The sequence below is a fragment of the Apteryx rowi genome, unplaced genomic scaffold, assembly GCF_003343035.1.
Source record: "Apteryx rowi isolate R43461 unplaced genomic scaffold, aptRow1 scaffold_166, whole genome shotgun sequence".
NCBI lineage: Eukaryota > Metazoa > Chordata > Aves > Apterygiformes > Apterygidae > Apteryx > Apteryx rowi.
Window position 1 is genome coordinate 1,676,668 of NW_020447930.1, and position 17,719 is coordinate 1,694,386.

General features: G+C 44.3%; 1 protein-coding gene across 1 annotated transcript in view; it reads left to right on the forward strand.

The window, feature by feature from the left end:
* MYF5 (myogenic factor 5) overlaps positions 1-4,059 on the forward strand; it is a 5,559-nt gene extending 1,500 nt beyond the window's left edge. Inside the window, exon 4 of the mRNA XM_026060177.1 lies at positions 3,877-4,059. Coding sequence (XP_025915962.1) covers positions 3,877-4,059 — 183 coding nt within the window. The remainder of the gene's footprint in view (positions 1-3,876) is intronic.
* The last annotated feature ends 13,660 nt before the right edge of the window (positions 4,060-17,719 follow it).

Here is a 17,719-nt window from a genome sequence, read left to right on the forward strand (position 1 = left end):
GTCGCCCGCGGCCGCCCGTCGGGGCCGCGGCACCCGCGGGCCTCCCCGGCAAACCCCGCTGCAAATAAAACGTGTCGCAACAGAGCTGCTTCGCCTGGTGGTTCTTTAAAAGCCGAGCCTGGTTTTCGGCAGGGCAGCAAGGCCCGGTTGCGGGGTGTCCAGCAGCCTCCGTCTTCGGTCCCAGTCCAGGCTCGGTGACCCCTGGCTCTGAGCGGTGCTGGGGCGAGAGATGTAACGTCTTGTGGGCCTGGGGCCTGTGGGCTCGTTTCTCCCGTCACCAGCAGGTGTTACTCTGAGATTGCTCATGGAGCAGCAAAAATTTGCAGGGTCAGATTCTCCCTCTGTTCCTCTGCTGCTATGGGCAGAGTTTCCTTTGATTCCCGAAGGAGTAAAAATGATGTTTTGCCGTCGTCTTCTTTTTTTTTTCTTTTTCCTGGCAAAGCCTTTGTTTCTTTCAGTGGACATGAAGACTGAACAGGTACTTCAAGATTTGGCCCTAAAGTTGCGTGGTGACTCGCCAGTGTAAAACAACTGCATGAGCTCGCTCTGATACTCCGCAGGGGAATTTTGCTCTCAGTCACTCGCGCCACTGCTCTCTCAGAGACAAATTTAGTAGAGTTAGTAAGAACAAACCACAAATATCTCTTTCACAATCCACAAGGTACATTTCACAATATTCAGAAGGCAATATAGAGGTATCTGCTCCTAATGCCTTTGGTTCCACCAGCCAGGATGAAAATACATGACTCGTTTCTTAATGTTTGCAGTCACATGGGTCTAGAAATAGCCAGGTCAAGCCTTCATGAGTTTCAGAGCTAACAAATATTTCCTTCCAGGCACTATATCTAACTCCTTCTACCATGAAAATTTTCCAGCCCTTTGTACTTCTCCAGCTGTAATCCAAAACCTTTCTAGCCCCCACTAAAGAGAAAGAGATGAGAGGGAGAGATGGGTTCCTCCAGGGCATCCAGGAACGTCTCCTGTGATAAATACTCTGAGTGGGAAGGGATATACACTTCACTAGCATGGGATAAGGGTGTATTTGCCATTTGTGTTTATGTTGTTAGCAATGAGTGGCCAAGAGGCCTGGAAGTGGTATTTCATCATCTCTGATAAATCTTTCACTAGAGCCCAGCACAGCTTAGTCATGTCACCAAAAGTTACCACCTGACTTGCTCTTTGGCAGCGGCTCCCAAACGTGGATGCAGGGAGTCTCACTGGGGGATGGCCCAGCCCACCCAGCACATCAGCGGGATGGGCTGCTCCCCCCAGGAGCCCCCGGGAAAGCAAGAGGGCACCTACCTGCCTGCTGGGCTCGGCTGTGCCCCAGCAGCTGTACTGCTGATGCAGGGCAAGGACAACACTTCCCTGCAAATCACCTTATGCCCTTGCTATGTAATCTTGAGGTAAGTGTTTTCCTTCTTGTAACCCAGGACAAGCTTTTTCCAGAATAGGTTTTCTGTGTGTGTGTGTGTGTGTGTGTGTCCCTAATAGTCATCAAGTAGAAAAAGTGCTTTGAAAATCCTGGATTCTGCAGGGGTGCAAACAAGATATTAGCACATTGCTGTGATTGCAGATGCTTCAGGTGCCTTGACTCAAACACAGACTTTCCTGGCACGGGTGGTCACTTCCTGAGCCTCCCATTGGTAGAAACCCTGACGCAAAGCCTGGAAGGGCTCTGGGTTTATTCACGATCTCATGCACTGCAGTGACCACCCCTCCCAAACAAAACACTGTCTCAAGGATGCTGCTTACAGCCAGCGTCTAATACAACACAGACCATTTTAAATGATGGCTTAAAATGAGCCAAGTTGGAGAACTTTCTGCATTTCGGTCCGCGCGGTGCTGACCTTGGCAAGTGACCTCCTGCGAAGCATGCAGAGCAACGCTAGCAAATCACATGCTGGTAATGGACACCTCTCTTTGGCTGGCAGACATTTTCAGAGTTGCAAAAAGGTCAATACTTTTGAGAACTAGCTTTTCAGAGAGTGAGTGAGTGGAAGTATCCAGTCTGTGGGATGTTTGTCCATAGCCTCCTCAGCCATGCTAGACTAGATTACAATCTGAGGGCTATTTTTTACCCATCAAGACAACCAACTCTTATTTATAGGACATCTATAAACAAAGCTCCGGCAAACCAAAATGTGCTGCAGTCCATGGACATTTGATGTGAAGAAGTGGAAGGCTACTTATGGACCCCCCCTTTAGTCTGTGAATTAGGAAGAACGAAGTATAAAATTACTGCTATGTTGGGAGATACACTGTTGTGGTCAGATTTTGCATATTCAGAAATAGTAAGTGGAACTGAAAATAAGGATTTGGCTTCTAGGTAAATCACATTAATTTAAAGAGGGTTGTGCCCACATATGTGTAAGAAGATGATGATCTAGAAAACCTGAGCTCCATCTCTCTCTCTAGACTCTTAATACCTGGCTTAGTATTAATGGCATGCAGGGATCTTGCACACCATCAGGCAGATGAAGTGATGCCTCACAGTGTCAGATCAACATAACACAGACCACTTTCCCCTTTGCCTGAAGTTTCCTATCTATCACTCACTGCAGTGAAGGGCATAATTCTGTGCAATTTTAAAAATAAAATTCATGCTGTATTTCAATTTTACCTCTGAAAAATATACCTCCTTGGCTTATGTTCCGAATGAAGGAAGCAGCTGCACTTATTTTTCTGTGAAAAGCCTCTTTTATCTTTCATTAAGAAGCCAAGTGGAAATATGCAGTGAAATAAATTCTTCAATCTTGGATCAAAAGGTCCATCGGCAGTTACAAAACTAACATAGGAACCTAGCAAAAACCTCTTAAATATAATGTCAGGAAAATATCTACTCAAGGAAGTGAGAGAGCTAAGGCACAGTGAACCCTCACATGCATTCATGGTGCATTTCAAATGACGGTCTCTTCACACGAGATTACGGATAGTCATGTCCAAAAAAATGATACTTTCTGGAACTGTCTTGCTAGCATCAGAAAAGATGCAAAGCTGATCTTTAGGCTTAATCCTAGGAAACTCTGCCTTGAAGGGCCTGTATTTCCATGTTCCCCTCTCTCTAGGGAAAAAAAATGTTTATTTTCCATGGTAGGAAAAAGATCAACCTTCTTCTTCCTGCAGGAACAGTAATTTCTACTGTTTGCAAGAATGTACCTAGGTACAGCTCAGATTCATGGCTGCATTTTTGGGGATGATTCAGGATTTTCCTCCTCCCAGTTCAGCCATGTCACTGTTACAGTGTCTCAGCCACTCCAGCTTGGCGGGAGCGGGGAGACTTGGTGGCAGCAGGCAGCTCATGTCTCCACGTGCCGACCCGCTCTCCTCTCCCTCCCGCCGCAGCACCCTTGGCTCGCTCCTTGCTTCTCCTCGCTCCTCTGGCTGGACTGTGGCTCCCGCGGCAAGGATCTGCCGCTGGCAGCCAACCAGCCTTCAGCAGCGCTGCTGGGGTGGCAGCCTCACAGCTGGCCACAGCTGGCCCCTGGGGAGCACAGCTGGCTGGAGATGGGGCTGGAACCAGAGGAGTGAAAGAGAGATCACAGAGATGTTTTTCCTGTTTTTTATTTACGTTTTCCCTCAGATAGTAGCTCAGGCTACTGACCCTGAGCCGTGGCCTTCTTTTCCTTCCCTCCATGTCATGCTTTTCTTCGCATTCAGTCCAAGAGATGCATCCATCCAGCAGCCCAGGACTGAACTCGGGGAATTATTCCCATGCCCATTCACACGGTGGTACATTTCCTTGGGTCAGCAGGTTCCCCGCTTTCCCACCTCTGGGAGCCTGTGCACCCTGGATGCCCACGGACCTCCTGCCAGGCCCACTAACCCACAGAGCCCAGCTACTTTCTCAAAGCTCCTTTGGTTTCTGCTCCCCAGACCAGCTGCACGTCGGGACCATCCAGCCCTGGCGTGTGGCTTCCTCTGTGTGTCGGTAGCATTTACCGACTGCCTGGCAAGCTGCTGGAAGACGCTGGTGGCTATGATGCCAAAGGCATTGCTCAGCTGCACTTGAAGAAGGTGATAGTCAGCATGATATATGAGGGTCAGCCAGCCCGGTGATAGATCAGGAGGGTAGTTCAGTGTCTGCATTAAATCAAGTGCTCTTGAATTTGGTAGTCACTGAGAGGCCTTCAAAGTTGGCGCAGTAACAGAAGAGGATAGATCCCATCAAGAGCCTGAAAAGTATCAGCTCATGTAAGCCTCCCTAGCTGTGTGCTTTCACTCTTCATTTCTCCAACCTTTTTCTATTAATATATGCTCCTGAATTGATTTTTCTGTTCTAAACATTCCTATAGAATTTATGCTAAGCAAAAATTAAAGTCCTACAAAGAAGCCCTCAAAGATTTGCCTCTGATTTTTATGTTTAAGTGCCCAACCCCTACTGATTGCAGCGGGAGTCAGGTACCCAGGAGGGACTCAGGTACCCAGCAAAGGTCTGGCTGGAATATGAAAGTCAAGACAAGGTGCGTATTATACATCCTAGGGAGCCAAACCATGGATTAAATCAAGTCCATTGCTTTTACTTGTTTGCTTGCACACAATTCATTAAATAATAAATGACTAACTAACTCCTTCATTAATGGCAAACAATGAACAGTGAATATAACTTTAGTTATACCTGTGCATAGCTCAGTGCAAAGTATTCATTAGCAAATGCACCACTGTTCCAGCAAGGGGTTCATTTTTTGTAACTGGAAGTATTTGGATTTACTGAAAACCTGTTTTGCTCCCCTCATTCCCTTGTTTTACTAAACCATATATGGAAAATATTGCACTTCTTTTTACAAACATTAAAAAAGGGGGGGGGGTTGTTTGTTTTATTGTCCACATTATAGTGCTTTGAACAAACAGGAAAGCGAATAGTAGTGCCATTTGGAAAATACACTTGCTGTTTTGGAGCATCTTCAAATTGAGCTAATATACCACAATTCTGAGACCTGACTGCCTGTGTTACTGGAAAAGCAGAGGGGGAAACATCTCTGCTAGATGTGCTGAAGCTATACACAAAGTATATACCTGAAATCCCTTCTCCAAATTTACGGCTTCCCTGCAGGCTTGTGCAACCACCTCTATAGACAACAGAGATGACCAAGCCAAAAGTCTTTCTTAGATGTAACTAAGTCATCTCAGTGACTTAAGAAAGTAGCTTTAAAAACAGCCTGGAGAGGGGGCTGGAGCAGAGCCAGCCAGTCATCTGGGAAGGGGGGGCCTTTGCCCCGGTCCTCACTCACCTGATTCTCTTTTTGGTGGGTAATGTCCACTTGTCAGTAGGAGCAGACCGCCAGGCTGCCTTCTCCTTTGGGTGTGCTCTCTCTCTGGCCCTACGAATCCCACATTTTGTTAAAGCTGTGTCCCAGATAAGCAGCTGGGAAGTCCTTGTGTCCTGTCTTTCTCAGGTGTATAAAGCTGAGAGCTCCCAGACTCGCGGGTGCCTTGCATAGCCGCTCGGAGGCGAGCACCATCCTCCTGCCTCCATGGCACCTGCAGTGCCTCTGCAGCGAAGACTCGAGCAGCCCCTATGCAAGGAAACTTGAGCTCGAATCCCCTTCAGACACCTGCATGCTTAGATGGGGGCTCTGCAGGCCTCGTCCTGGATTTTAAGCATCTAACACCCACCACCTTCGCCTTCCTTGCAAACTCTGTGAGCCCATATATCTGGACCCAGTGTGACATGGGGTCTTCCCCATCACGCGAAGGGGCAAGGCAGGCGCATCCCACGTGGGCACCTGTCCACGACGGCGTCTCGGGCATGGGGCAAGGAGACACCTCCGTAGTCTGAAGCTATTTGATCGCTGGAGTGTAGGCTGGTTAACATCCAATCCTGGGAAAAGTGTCTCCTAAATTGGGAATTCCCTTTGGAAGCTGCAGCGGGAGACAGGAGGAAGGCTCCTGCAGCAGCCGGGGAGGTAGGTGGGGAAAGCTGGGCAGTAGCTGTCATACGGCTGCATACGGGGCTGCTCAGGGTAATAGGGAATAAAGGAGTTGTGACTCTGGGCAACTGGGAGAAAGTTTAATAACTCTGAAATCCCTCATGCTGAGCATGAAGAAGAGGAGAAACCAAGTAAACAAGGGCAGAGACAGCTGTATCCTGCCAGTGCCTGCAATGCACATTTTTCACAGGGTACAAATTTCTCACGTTTATCGCCTGGGTGAAATACAAAAGTGACTGACCTTTGAAATGTGAAACTCGTTATGTCTAAACTTTCTAACAAGTAGGACAGCAAGCCTCACTTAGAAACGTGCTCATGAAATTGCTCTGAGGGGTCGCTCAGCCACGTCTCCCTGCCGCGACCCATGTGCCCCCCGCCTCAGCTGCACGCCCTTCCTCGACCGGACGCCTCCTCCCTGGTTCCCACGTAAGGACGCTTATCCTATTGCTTCCACTCTCCGCTAGAGTATTCCCAGCCCCAGTTTTACCACCTCATCCTCTCCCAACCCCAGTCCCGCTCTCTCCTGGGAGTTGGGGGCCGGCACGTGCTGAATGCCTTGCAGAGATTGCGGCAGCGCACCCGGTGCCACCAGCAGCTAGCGACAGCGGCGGCTGCGGCCCTGAGGCACCTCTCCAGAGCCCCTCTTTTGGTGGGCTGCTGTTTTGAAAGCTGCTCTGCTTGAAGAAAGAACCAGCTTTTTTCTGTGTGAAACATCTTCGTAGTAAAACAGAAAGAGCAGGGAGTTAAGAGGCGGAGAAAACTATAGAAAAAAAAAATCTGTGCACTCTCTCTTGCTTAAAATTCATGCTAAGGTTGCAAATGTTTATTCTGCAGTTTGCAGCGCCAGGTTTTAGTGGTTACATTGCATGCATGCCATTTACTATGGAAGATGAGGACTATGAGAAAAAGTTTCTGTATTTTGGTGTATGGTCTTGCTTTAATACTTCATTTCAGCAATACCATGCTTCCTTACATTCCTATTTACACAATAATTAGTCCTATTTTCAGTACTGCTTTTGTTCTCCCTTTTTTCTATCTATAAACAATTTTTACTGTTTCTAAGCAGTGAACTTGGTTACATGAAAAAGTTTTGAATGCCAATATGCATGGAAAGAAATCTTTATCTTCATGTAAACTCTCTTTAAATCAGAAATGGTATCTATAAAGTCCAGCTAGACAGCTAAGTTTATTCCTGATGCAACTCCACTGAAACCCCTGGAGTCCCACCAGGAACAGATTTGGGCCAGAAGGCCTAGAATACAATTACAGTATATTCATTTTCTCATGCCTCAGAAATGGACTGCTTATGTGCCAAGCTGTAAAATGATATTCATGATGAATGAAGCCTGAACAACATTAAAATATCCAGATCCTCCGCTCCAAATCCTCTGGTATCTGAAACTGTTCCTTTCCTTTTGAAAGGAGGGGGCTACCACTGCGGATGGTAAACAAGGGCAGAGCAGAGCTTGAGTACCCAGCGAGAAATCAGGGTTAGTCTAGCGAATATCGCGGCTTACTGCAGAGAGCCTGTGTTTAATGCACTGCCTGAATCCTGGTGGTTATATGGTGCCCTCCGGAACAGCTACGCCTTACTGCTCCTACGGTCATAGCTTCATGGCTTGATCCCTTCAACTCAGAAATCCTGAGAAGTTTGCTGTGCCACCTCCCCCCAAAATCCATTTCGAAAGGATTTTTTTTTTTTTTAATGAAAAGTGCTGTGGAAAATCACTTTTTATTGCAATTACAGTGGATACAGTGGTTCACACAGCTTGCAGCTTGCCGGAGAGCCAGGGCCCGCAGTCTGTTCACACACTACAGAATACCAAGCAAAATCTTGTTTTCTGTTTTCTTTGGCCATGATTTCCAAAAGTAGGAATCTGAAATTAAACTCACATATAACTGCACTGATTTTTCAGCAGTCTTGGCCACAACCAGCTCTTACCGAATACCAGGATAGGTGGTAAGGGCAAGGAATTCTTTACAGTCTCTTCTTCAGTAGCCCAATTCTTTGGAAAATGTCATTCATCTGTAGAGTGAAAAAAAGGTGTATAGTCAGAGAGAAAATGCCTCTGACATTTGATAAATCCATTCACGTATTTTTTTAAACAAATCATAAAATTGTTCAAAGGGAATCTTTGTGTATCAGATCTAAGAGTAAGATGTAAGCAAGCATACTTTCCTGTATCCTTCTGAACCAATGGAAATACCTACACACAGGCATAACTTCACACACATGAGTTTTAGCGAGCTCAAGACTTAAAAATAGGGGAGATGCTTATAGTGACTCTTCATGATGATAGTGACCTGCAGGGGGTTGAGGGGGAGAAAAATAGTATATAAGTATTACTGGATTATTAATGTAAACTGTCATAGGACAATTTTGCCTGGAAATCAATCATCCTACGCTTGACCAGGTCTTCAGCCCTGAATTCATTTTCATTATAGATAATTCTGGAATGTCGGATGTGCAAGTCCGTAGCATCTTGGGCCAAACCTTTGCTCAGCAGCAGCATTATCCCACTGCCACAGGCAATTTTTGGGGAAGGCTTGGGAGCTTCACCAGGCAAGTTAGTGGCTCGTGGCAGAGAGTATTTCCAAAAGGACAAAGTTCTGCATGTTTTATGCGTGTGAGCATTTGATTCTGATCTTGAAGATTTCCTGGATAAAAGCCATGAGCAACACCTACAACTCTCCTCTTCTTTGCTTAATCCAAAAAGAAACGTGCCTGGTAAAGACTTTGTGTTGTGTGAACGCTTTTAGGCTCCTTGTTTCTTTTAGGAAAAGAGAAGAGCACTTTCTGACTCAGCTGAAAGCATGGGTTATGTGACAACTCCCTGCACTGTTAGAATTAAAGCAGCTAACGTGCATCTCACCAGCACTGGACCAGCCTACGGCTTGGCCAAGTCTCCGCTCGCTACAGTCACTGAGCTGCTTGGTGCGGTGTCACCATCTCAGCTGTCTAGTTGTAGGTTGGTTTCAGACTGTAGCATTTCAGGCTGCTCTGAATTTGTTGTGTTGTCTTTCAAAACATCCCAGGAGACCTGCAGCATCCAATGCATCCTATCCCCACGGTCAGCTTGGTCCCGAGCCAGTAGGTGCCACTCTGTGGGATTACACTTAGTAGGTTTTTCTGCCTGGATAACTCAAAGCTTTCTGTCTACCTGCTTAGACAGAGATCATTTTTTTAAAGCCAGGTCCTGAGCTGACGTCAGGGTTGTCCTGTGTGGCAGGACTGCAGATCTGGACTCTAATTTAGAGCTGAAAGTGGGGAGGAGAGCTGCTGAATTTATTCTGACAGTTTAGTCCTCCAACTGTAATTGAATTAAATGAAGCAATTGGTAAGAGAGTGGGGAAAAAAATCAAATCCATATTGAAAGCATATGCCGTACATCCCAGCCAAATGTGACTCAAAAAGCTGTAGCCCGAAAATTAGAGTTCATAAGCATGTCACTGATCCAGCACCAAGTATAATGCATCAGTGCTTATAAAATTAGTAGTTCAGCAGCACCTGGACATCAAGTCTACTGTAATCTATTTCCTTTGGTCTTAGTAGATGAACCTGCCTTCATGCGATGCCCTGTGCTTTTCAGAGTGAGGTTTCACAGCTACCAGAGGCAGCTGTTGGAGCTGAAGCCCTTTTGGGTGTGTGAATTCAAAGCTCAAGAATCCTTTTTCCAGTGGGATTATTCTTTTTACAGAGCTATGTGTGTGCTGGAAAAGCAATTTATTTTGCCACTAACATCATAGGTTAAAGCTTCACTATGCTACTCGGATGTCACTGGGGAGCTTTTGGAAACCGTAAATCTAGTTTGGGCCTAGTAATAGTTCTAATGACAGCAAAAATCTTTCTAGTCTGAACAAAAAATTAGGAAGTGCAGGATGAGGTCTAATTTTTTTTCAGGGGTTCTGAAGTTTAAGGGATGGATTTGCTAAAGAATATAGGAATTTAAAAAATCCCATTTATATAAAATTCTGCACTGCAGCACTTCAAATCTCTCTCTCTCTCTCTTTTTTTTTTTTTTAGCCAACTGGGCTATTTAAAACACTGAAATTGATAGCAGTTAGGCACTTTTCAAATCCCATGGCAAGCAAAGGCCCAAATCCTCCAGTGCGACTATCTGTTTAAAATATGACTCTAGATCCACAAAGGGGATTTAGGGATCCCCCAGTGCCAAGTGCTGCATTGCCTAACTTTATAGGACATTGTAAATAAAGGAAATTCACAGCACACAGGGAGGCACCTGGGTCCCAGGGCACTGTCTGGGGAGACATCAGGCGAAGCAGGGGTCTGCCGGAATAACAAGAACATGATGAAGAATGTGTCTCATTTAAATGCCTTAATTTTGATTGCAATACAACATCTTCCCCCAGTCAAGATTTTTATTTCTTTCATATGCCTGAGCCCTTCATTTCATGGCCTAAGCAGGAAAAAAATAAACCTTAATATAAAAAGTAAAAAAAAAGGAGTGAAGTTTCTCTCCTTTTATTAAATAGCTTTTCACTTAAAGCACTCATGCATTATGTAGAAGTTGGGATCAGTTACCTTTTCCGTCAGCATCCAAGGGAATTTTCGGGTTACGGACAGAAGGGTATTGCGGCCCCCGGTGCCTTCAGCACCTGTTTGAGCTGTTCCCTTGCATGGCTTAAACCAGGTTGTCCTTGCTATAGCTCGTGGGGTTACTTTGGCTCCTCAGACACTTAATGTGGCCCCAGATCAGCTCCCTGCTGTCCAGTGGGGTGGATGGATATGGAATGTGTGGCCTTTTTCTGAGGGGCTTTGCAGGCTCCCTTTGGTGCTGGGTCTGGCAGCGTGGCAACGAAGAGGCTGAGATGCTGGTGTTCACCAGCCAGTGAGGAGCCCACCTCCAGTCCCAGGACGAGATATAACCCCGAAACCACTGCAGTTTGGGTGTGTGGAGACCACACACCTACTGCGTTCGCTGCCACTGTTTCTGAATCTTCTCAGTTATAAGTAATGCTGATACACCAAATTATGCCTTCTTCCCAAATTATGTATTCCTCCACAGTCTTATTTTGAAAGAATTCAAATTTCGGACTTCACTAGATTGAAGTGTCCTTTAATCTCACTCACACTCACATTTTACAGGACTTTGTTCTGCAAATATTAGGAACTGTGTTGGAGTAAAGACAGGCAAAACTAAGTTTGTCATGTCAGCATTCTAGCCAGGAAATGCCTGAATCTACAGTTGAAATCAACCCTCCTAAAGTTAGGTATATCTAAAAAAAAAATCTTGCTGATTAGAATGGTTTTTAAAACTGCCAATAGGAGATCAGCTAATAAGGGAATTTTCAGGGAGCTATATAAAGGCAAAGAAATCTTTTTCAAAATGTCTAATTAAAAGTCATTTCATGTCAAACCCCAGCCATGGAGTTGACCCAGACTCTGTTCTAACCACTTGGATTGCTTCAGCCCATTAGATCACAATCTAGCAATTTAGAGATTCATACTTGTAATTTGATTGACAGGATTGGTAAAGCTGTTGTCAGGTCTTCTGAAAAACGTTGTCCACAACCTGACTTTGCACCCAGATTTTCATGAAACGTGTGGTCCTAACCTCTTTGCTATTGCCAGTTTTGCGCCAGGCTAGTTAATGAGGATCTCTGTAACATATAGAGCAGTTGTCCTTAACATAAATGCTTAACTTCTGGGAGGACTTCTTTTAGCCCTGCAACCATGCACTGGCCATGTAATAGTAGCGTGGTGCACGGTAGTCTGCTCAGCGGGTGCACACCTGCAATGACAGTTGCATGGGGGGCAAAGGGCCACACAAAGGGGATGCAAGCATGGGACGGAAGTGGCCATTTGCCTGTTTTGGGGACATGGGTGACATGGGAGCTTTTTGGGGGGGGGGGGAGGTTCAGGGCCAGCAGAGAGGGCAAGGGAGGGCTGAGGTGGGAAATGGTGTCGTCAGGAGGAGCAAGCTTCCAGCAATGGTGGAAACGGAGGTGCCGGTAGATACTGATATCCTCAAGGTTGAGCAGCATCTGAGGGACTATTCTGAAAAATCTTTATTTTGGTCTTAAATGCTTAAAGGGAAAGATTTTCCTACCTCCCGTAACACTTCTGCGTTCTAGTCCCTGGTTCTTGTACTTATAGGCACCTGGTTATCTTTGAAAAACCTGTCTGTAAGGCTTCAGTTCAACAGAGTATCCCTATGCATGGCCAGCTTATGGCGGCACATGCTCCCTGATGAAGCCAAAGGCATACCTTAAAAATCTGAGTGCATCGTTGTGTGTCTTGGGCTATACACGACCGTCGTTTCTTTTAGTTTTGCGTAACATACAGTGCCATGAAGGTTTGGTCCATGACTGTGCCTTTAAGAGAAATAATTAGTGCTTAATAAATCAAAGCACTTTAAGAGTACTAAAAAGCATGATTAGACAGACGATGATAGCGTAAGTGCAATTTTGTCACTTCTTTTTTTAGATTATCCTAAAATCTCTACATGAAGGGCTTCTGTGATAATTTGCTACTAAATCTAGTTTTATACCAGTAAATTTTCTGCAGAACTATTCATGATACTGTGTGCCATCTACTGTGAATATTGGCAAAATTAATTTATTCTGTCTAAATTCGCTTAACATTTTTCTGTATGAAGTTCAGCTCTGGAGTGTTTTCTCTCAGCCAGATGCAGGTGGTTTCATGGGCGAAGGGGTCTCGAGACCCAGACACCACTCAGATGCTTTTCTTAGAAGGGGCATCAAAAATCCTTTGGCTTAAAAATACAAGCAGGTGGTGCACTCTGCCTCCTGGGGCAGTCTCGGGGGGACTATACGGGACAGAAAGGAGGAGCCTGGCCTTGTAGTGGTATAGGAAAGCCTTCGTGCATGTGCACTAAATACATACGTGTACGCAATGAGCAGCATGTCTGCAGAAGCAGCGCTGCTTTAGAGGCTCAGCAGGGCGAGCAACCCGGCAAACCTCGGCCCTCCGCACCATCACACCTGCTGCGGGAATTTAGCACTACGGGAAGGATAAGCCAGAGACGATAAATGCAGTAAGGAAATAACGTACGCACGGCACTGACGAGACACCAGCCACAGTAACATATTGCTAATAATAGGTGGTGGCTTTAAGTTGTAATTGTGATGGTTGCGGTTTTCCTTTGTTCCTATTAGTTTTTCTCAAAGCAATTGCCAGAATTCAGGAGGCAAGTGGTGAAAATAAATATTTTTGGCAATATAAATATTTGTTGTTGTTTTGCTCAGGTTTTAATAAAATGATTTCTTAGTTCTTTTGGCCATATGTCTCTTTCAGTCTGTCAGTACTTGTTCTTTTTTTTTGTTTCTGTTGCTTTGCAATAGCAAACAGAGGGAAATTCCCTTTACAACAAGCAAAACATGCAAAATACAGGGAACTATTTTGTTCAGTATATGATTTGCCTTTGTTTTTAACAAATCTTTTTTTCCATATTGTATGGGAAACTAAAAGATAACTCAGTCATAGGCAGAGGGCTTTCCTACTGGAAACCTGCCTTAAAAGGGTGCAGGACTGCAGAGGCCCGAGGCTGTCCTGTTGCGGGTCGGACATGTCATGCTGCTAGTGTTGAGGAGTGGTAGAGGACAAAAATTGCTTTGCCTGGTAAAAAAGCAAAGAAGGCATTGCCAGCTTCTCCAAAAACAGAAATAGGAAGTAGTCACACCATAAATTTGGCCTTCAGCAATAGACATATAATGTAGGAATTGGGAACTGCAGCCCGGCCTCCACCCCTAGCAGAGCAAGACGGGGATAGCCAAGCTGGTAGGTAGCAGCCGTTCCCCCCGCAGAGGCAGGAGCAGCTTGGTGCCCGCCTTCGCCAGGACCCTGTCCCAGCCCCAGGGCCGCTACAGCCCCAGCGTCCCCGGGAGCTCTCATCTCACGTGTTGGTTTGAAAGGTAAATGGCCTGAGTGAGCCCTAAAAAGCCCATGAAACTGCTGTGTAGTTGTTAGAACAGGTAATGGAGCATAAAATGACATGCAGTCTCAATGCTTTGAGATCTCTGGCTGACAGCCTTCTGTGCGACTGTGAAGTATTATTTTGTTATCCGTGCTCTGCTTTCTCCCTTTTCTACAAATCCCGGGGTACTACACAGTTAAATTAGAAAGCACCTGTAACATAAGTCAGGAGCCTGACTCCTCTTTTCAGAGGTGATCTGAACCCTTTGATTTAATAAATTCTATAATTCAGCCATGCAAGAGCCAAGGGCGAGAACCACAAGGGCTCTAGGTAGGTAAAGTGGAATTTAAGTACCAAAGCAGGAGAATTTGAAACTTTGATTCTCAAAAATCACTTCATTTGTTGCCTAACCTTGAAGATACCCCAAGTCCATGTGCATATGTTCTGTCTAGGAGAGTTGTCCATGTGCTGTAATAAGCATGGCCAGAAGAATCTCAGTCTTAAAGCTACTAGTAGCAACAGCCTTAAGTTGATCACCTAAGCTCCCTCTATTAGCAATTCTCAGACTTGGAGGGGGGAACGTGAAACATATCTGGGGAGGGAAGAGGTAGAATAAGAAAAAGAATCTTCTTATATAAAACCTTAAATTCTACTACAATTAGGAAAGTAGTCATAGAAACATATAGACATGCTCTTTAGCAATTTAGGATAATTAAAAACATGATTAACAACATGTAAAAAGGATAATATTTAAAAAGTTACCCAAAATGATATAGGAATCCTATCATGCCTTTTCCTTGCAAAAATATTTGGATAAAAGATGGAAAAGAGGAGGTAGAAGTAAAAGGCTAGCTTTTGTAGTGGAGTCGCCAGTGGAGTCCTGCAGGGATCTGCACTCTATAATGTATTAATAAATAATCTTGAAAAAGGTGTGAATAGCAAGGAAACAAAGTTTACTGATGATAATAAATTGGGGTAGTAAGAATAAGGACTGGCTGTAAGAACTGCAGAAGGTTTTCATGAAACTCAGTGACTGGATGTTAAAATGGCAGATCAAAGTCAGTCTTGATAAATGCAGAATAATGCACATGGGGAAAAACACCCCTAACTTCACATATAGATTCATGGACTCTGTGTTACCAACTACCACTCAGGAAAGAGATATCAGGGTTATAATAAATTGTCTTGTGAAAAAAATGAGCTCAATGCTCATAGTGGTCAGAGAAGCAAATTAGCTGGTAGGAATTATGAAGAAATAAATAATGAACGACAAGAAAATATCATTATGCAGTTATAGAAATCCCCGTGTGCACTCATACTATATATGCATGTCTAGTACTCCCATCTCAAAACTTATGTAGCAGAATGGGAAAGGGTTCAGAGAAAGGCAACAAATATGGTCCAACGTTACAGAATGGCTTCTCTGCAAAGAATGTAGGTTGCACAGTAAGCTAGGACTGTTGTTTTATTTTTAACCCTTACCATTTCTCTATCGTTGGAAGAGTGATGACTCAGGGAAGATGTGGTTCTGCACTAGAAAGACCTAGATAAAAGATAAAGGCATGAGAAAGGTCTGTGAGTGCTATGGGAAGGCATATGCCACTCCCAAGGGAATGACTGTTCAATATCTGTCCCAATACAACAACTGGAGGGCACAAAATGAATCAAAAGATGTATGGGTTCAAAACAAAAGGAAATGGTTCTTCACATGATGTGTAAGTAAATCTGTGAAACTCCACTGCAGCATGTATGGATGTTGAAAAAAAACAGGTTCAAAAAGCTATTAGAAAAATTAATGCAAGAGAAATTCATCAAGGGCTACTAAATACAATGGCAATGATTTTAGATACAAGAAGTTCCCAAGGAAGCTCCAAGCTGCTGGAAGGGAGTGATGGGGAGGGAGCTCACTGCTATGCATGCCCCATCATCCATTCTTTGGTGATGGGTTACCAGGCTCGCTAACCCTTTGGTTTCACCTGGTAGGATCACTCTTATCTTCTCCCGTTCTCTTGAAACCAACAAATGGCATATCACCAGGTGGTTTTATAGCCAGGTAGCATGCAGTTTTCTAGAATTGTATTCATAGCAGTTGTTGCTTCAATAATATCTGTATGTCACAGACAATGTGCAGAGGTAGTTCTTTGTCTTGATTATTGCCCATTCACTTCATACAGTCAATCAGTTTGCTTGGCTTCTGTGCACTAATCCTGGCTATTACTGCCTCAGTGATAAACATTTTTGTGCTATTATCAGTTAGGTTGTCACATTATGTAGCATCTAAAATTTAAGCTTCCTGTCTGACCTATTCATCTAGGTTCCCTCTCTAGTGTATGAAGAAAAATAGGCATTTCCCATAAACAATTTTATTCTGAGATAGGTATCTGAGATGTAATTACCCAATGTATTTTCTTTGGTAACAAGTTGGGAATAGGGATTTCCTACAGACAAAACAAGAAGCCACAGTACTTTCTATGGGGAAGGTGAGAGAAAGGTTTGATGCTGCTTCAAAGGTTGAAGCATAAACTGTAATTCTGGGGTGGCAATAAAGATTGACAATATAGAGGGGAAAGGAAGGGAGGAGGATGATTAGAAACTTCTTCCACTGTCTTTACTGAAAAAAAATGCATCATATTGTGTCACTAAACCTTCACATAGGTGAGATGAATCCGCCCTTGGAGATGACCATTCCCTCCATTAACTACAGAGGCTTATACTTGGCTTACACCAGATACCTAGATTTTAGCCAGCTGAAGTTAGCTGTGATGAATCTCACTGACAGACACTGGTCTCTCTGAAAAAAAAACAATACAAAAAAACAGATGTTCTGACTTCTGAGTCACTTCAGCCACTTCAATGGTTATTTTTACAGAGAAGTTTGTCAAATCGTCATCTAATTTGACCTTTGCAAGTATCCTTTTTTCCTCTTTTCTCTCCAGCTTTGAAGATTGTCATCCCTTGACTGCTGGCTTGCACAGCAAATTGGCTTTAAGATTGCACTCATCTCCTTCATAAGACAGATCAGTATTACTCTTGAGCAGTTGAGCTGAATGATTTACTAACGGTGTGATGACTGCTTCTAAATGATGTTTCTGAGATGTACTAACTGTTATGCAGACAGCTCTTCAAGGTTCATCAGTTCAACAGAGAATCTGGTAGGAAACTCTTCAGTATCTGCTGGAAATCACTTGCATAGCTCAGCATTAGAGCCAATGACATGTTTCTCGCATCCTTGCTCCATTCAGATTTAAGCTAATCATGCTAGACTTCGCTAATGACAAGGGAAAAATCCTTGCCAGCCTCAGTGGAAGACTTGTTTACAGATGTCAGAAGATTATTATTTGAAGCTTTTAGCCAGTCAAAATATATTTTTGACTTTGCTGTGACTTTAAGCTTGTTAGGTTAAAAAGTTATGTTATAAAGCTTGTTAGGCTAAAAATAAAAGCTTTCTTAAAAAAAAAAAATCCTTTTTTTGAAGTCTGAATATCAAAGCCTTGGTAAGACCTTGGGTGAGAAAAAGTGCAGACTGTCCAGAAGGGGAGCAGTAAGATGCCTCTACAGCTGGTCTGTGGATACAGCTGCATCTAATGATCTGGGACTGTGTTTGGGTGCTGCTCAGAGGAAGGTAGTGCAAAGCAGTGGTACAGACTGTTAGCATCTTTGAGAAAACCACAGCTACAGGCAAACCCAACTAGATGACTATTTTTGGCAAGTTCCTCCATGAAAGCAGACCAGCTGCTGCAGTGTGTGATTCATGACTTACACCAAATTGTTTCTGCACCTGACTCTCATGGCTCCGTTCAGCAAGGCACAGAGAGATGTGTGCTTAATGTTTCGTTCACTTCAATGCCAGTTATACGCCTGCCTAACAGAACTTTGTGGAATTTTTCATTG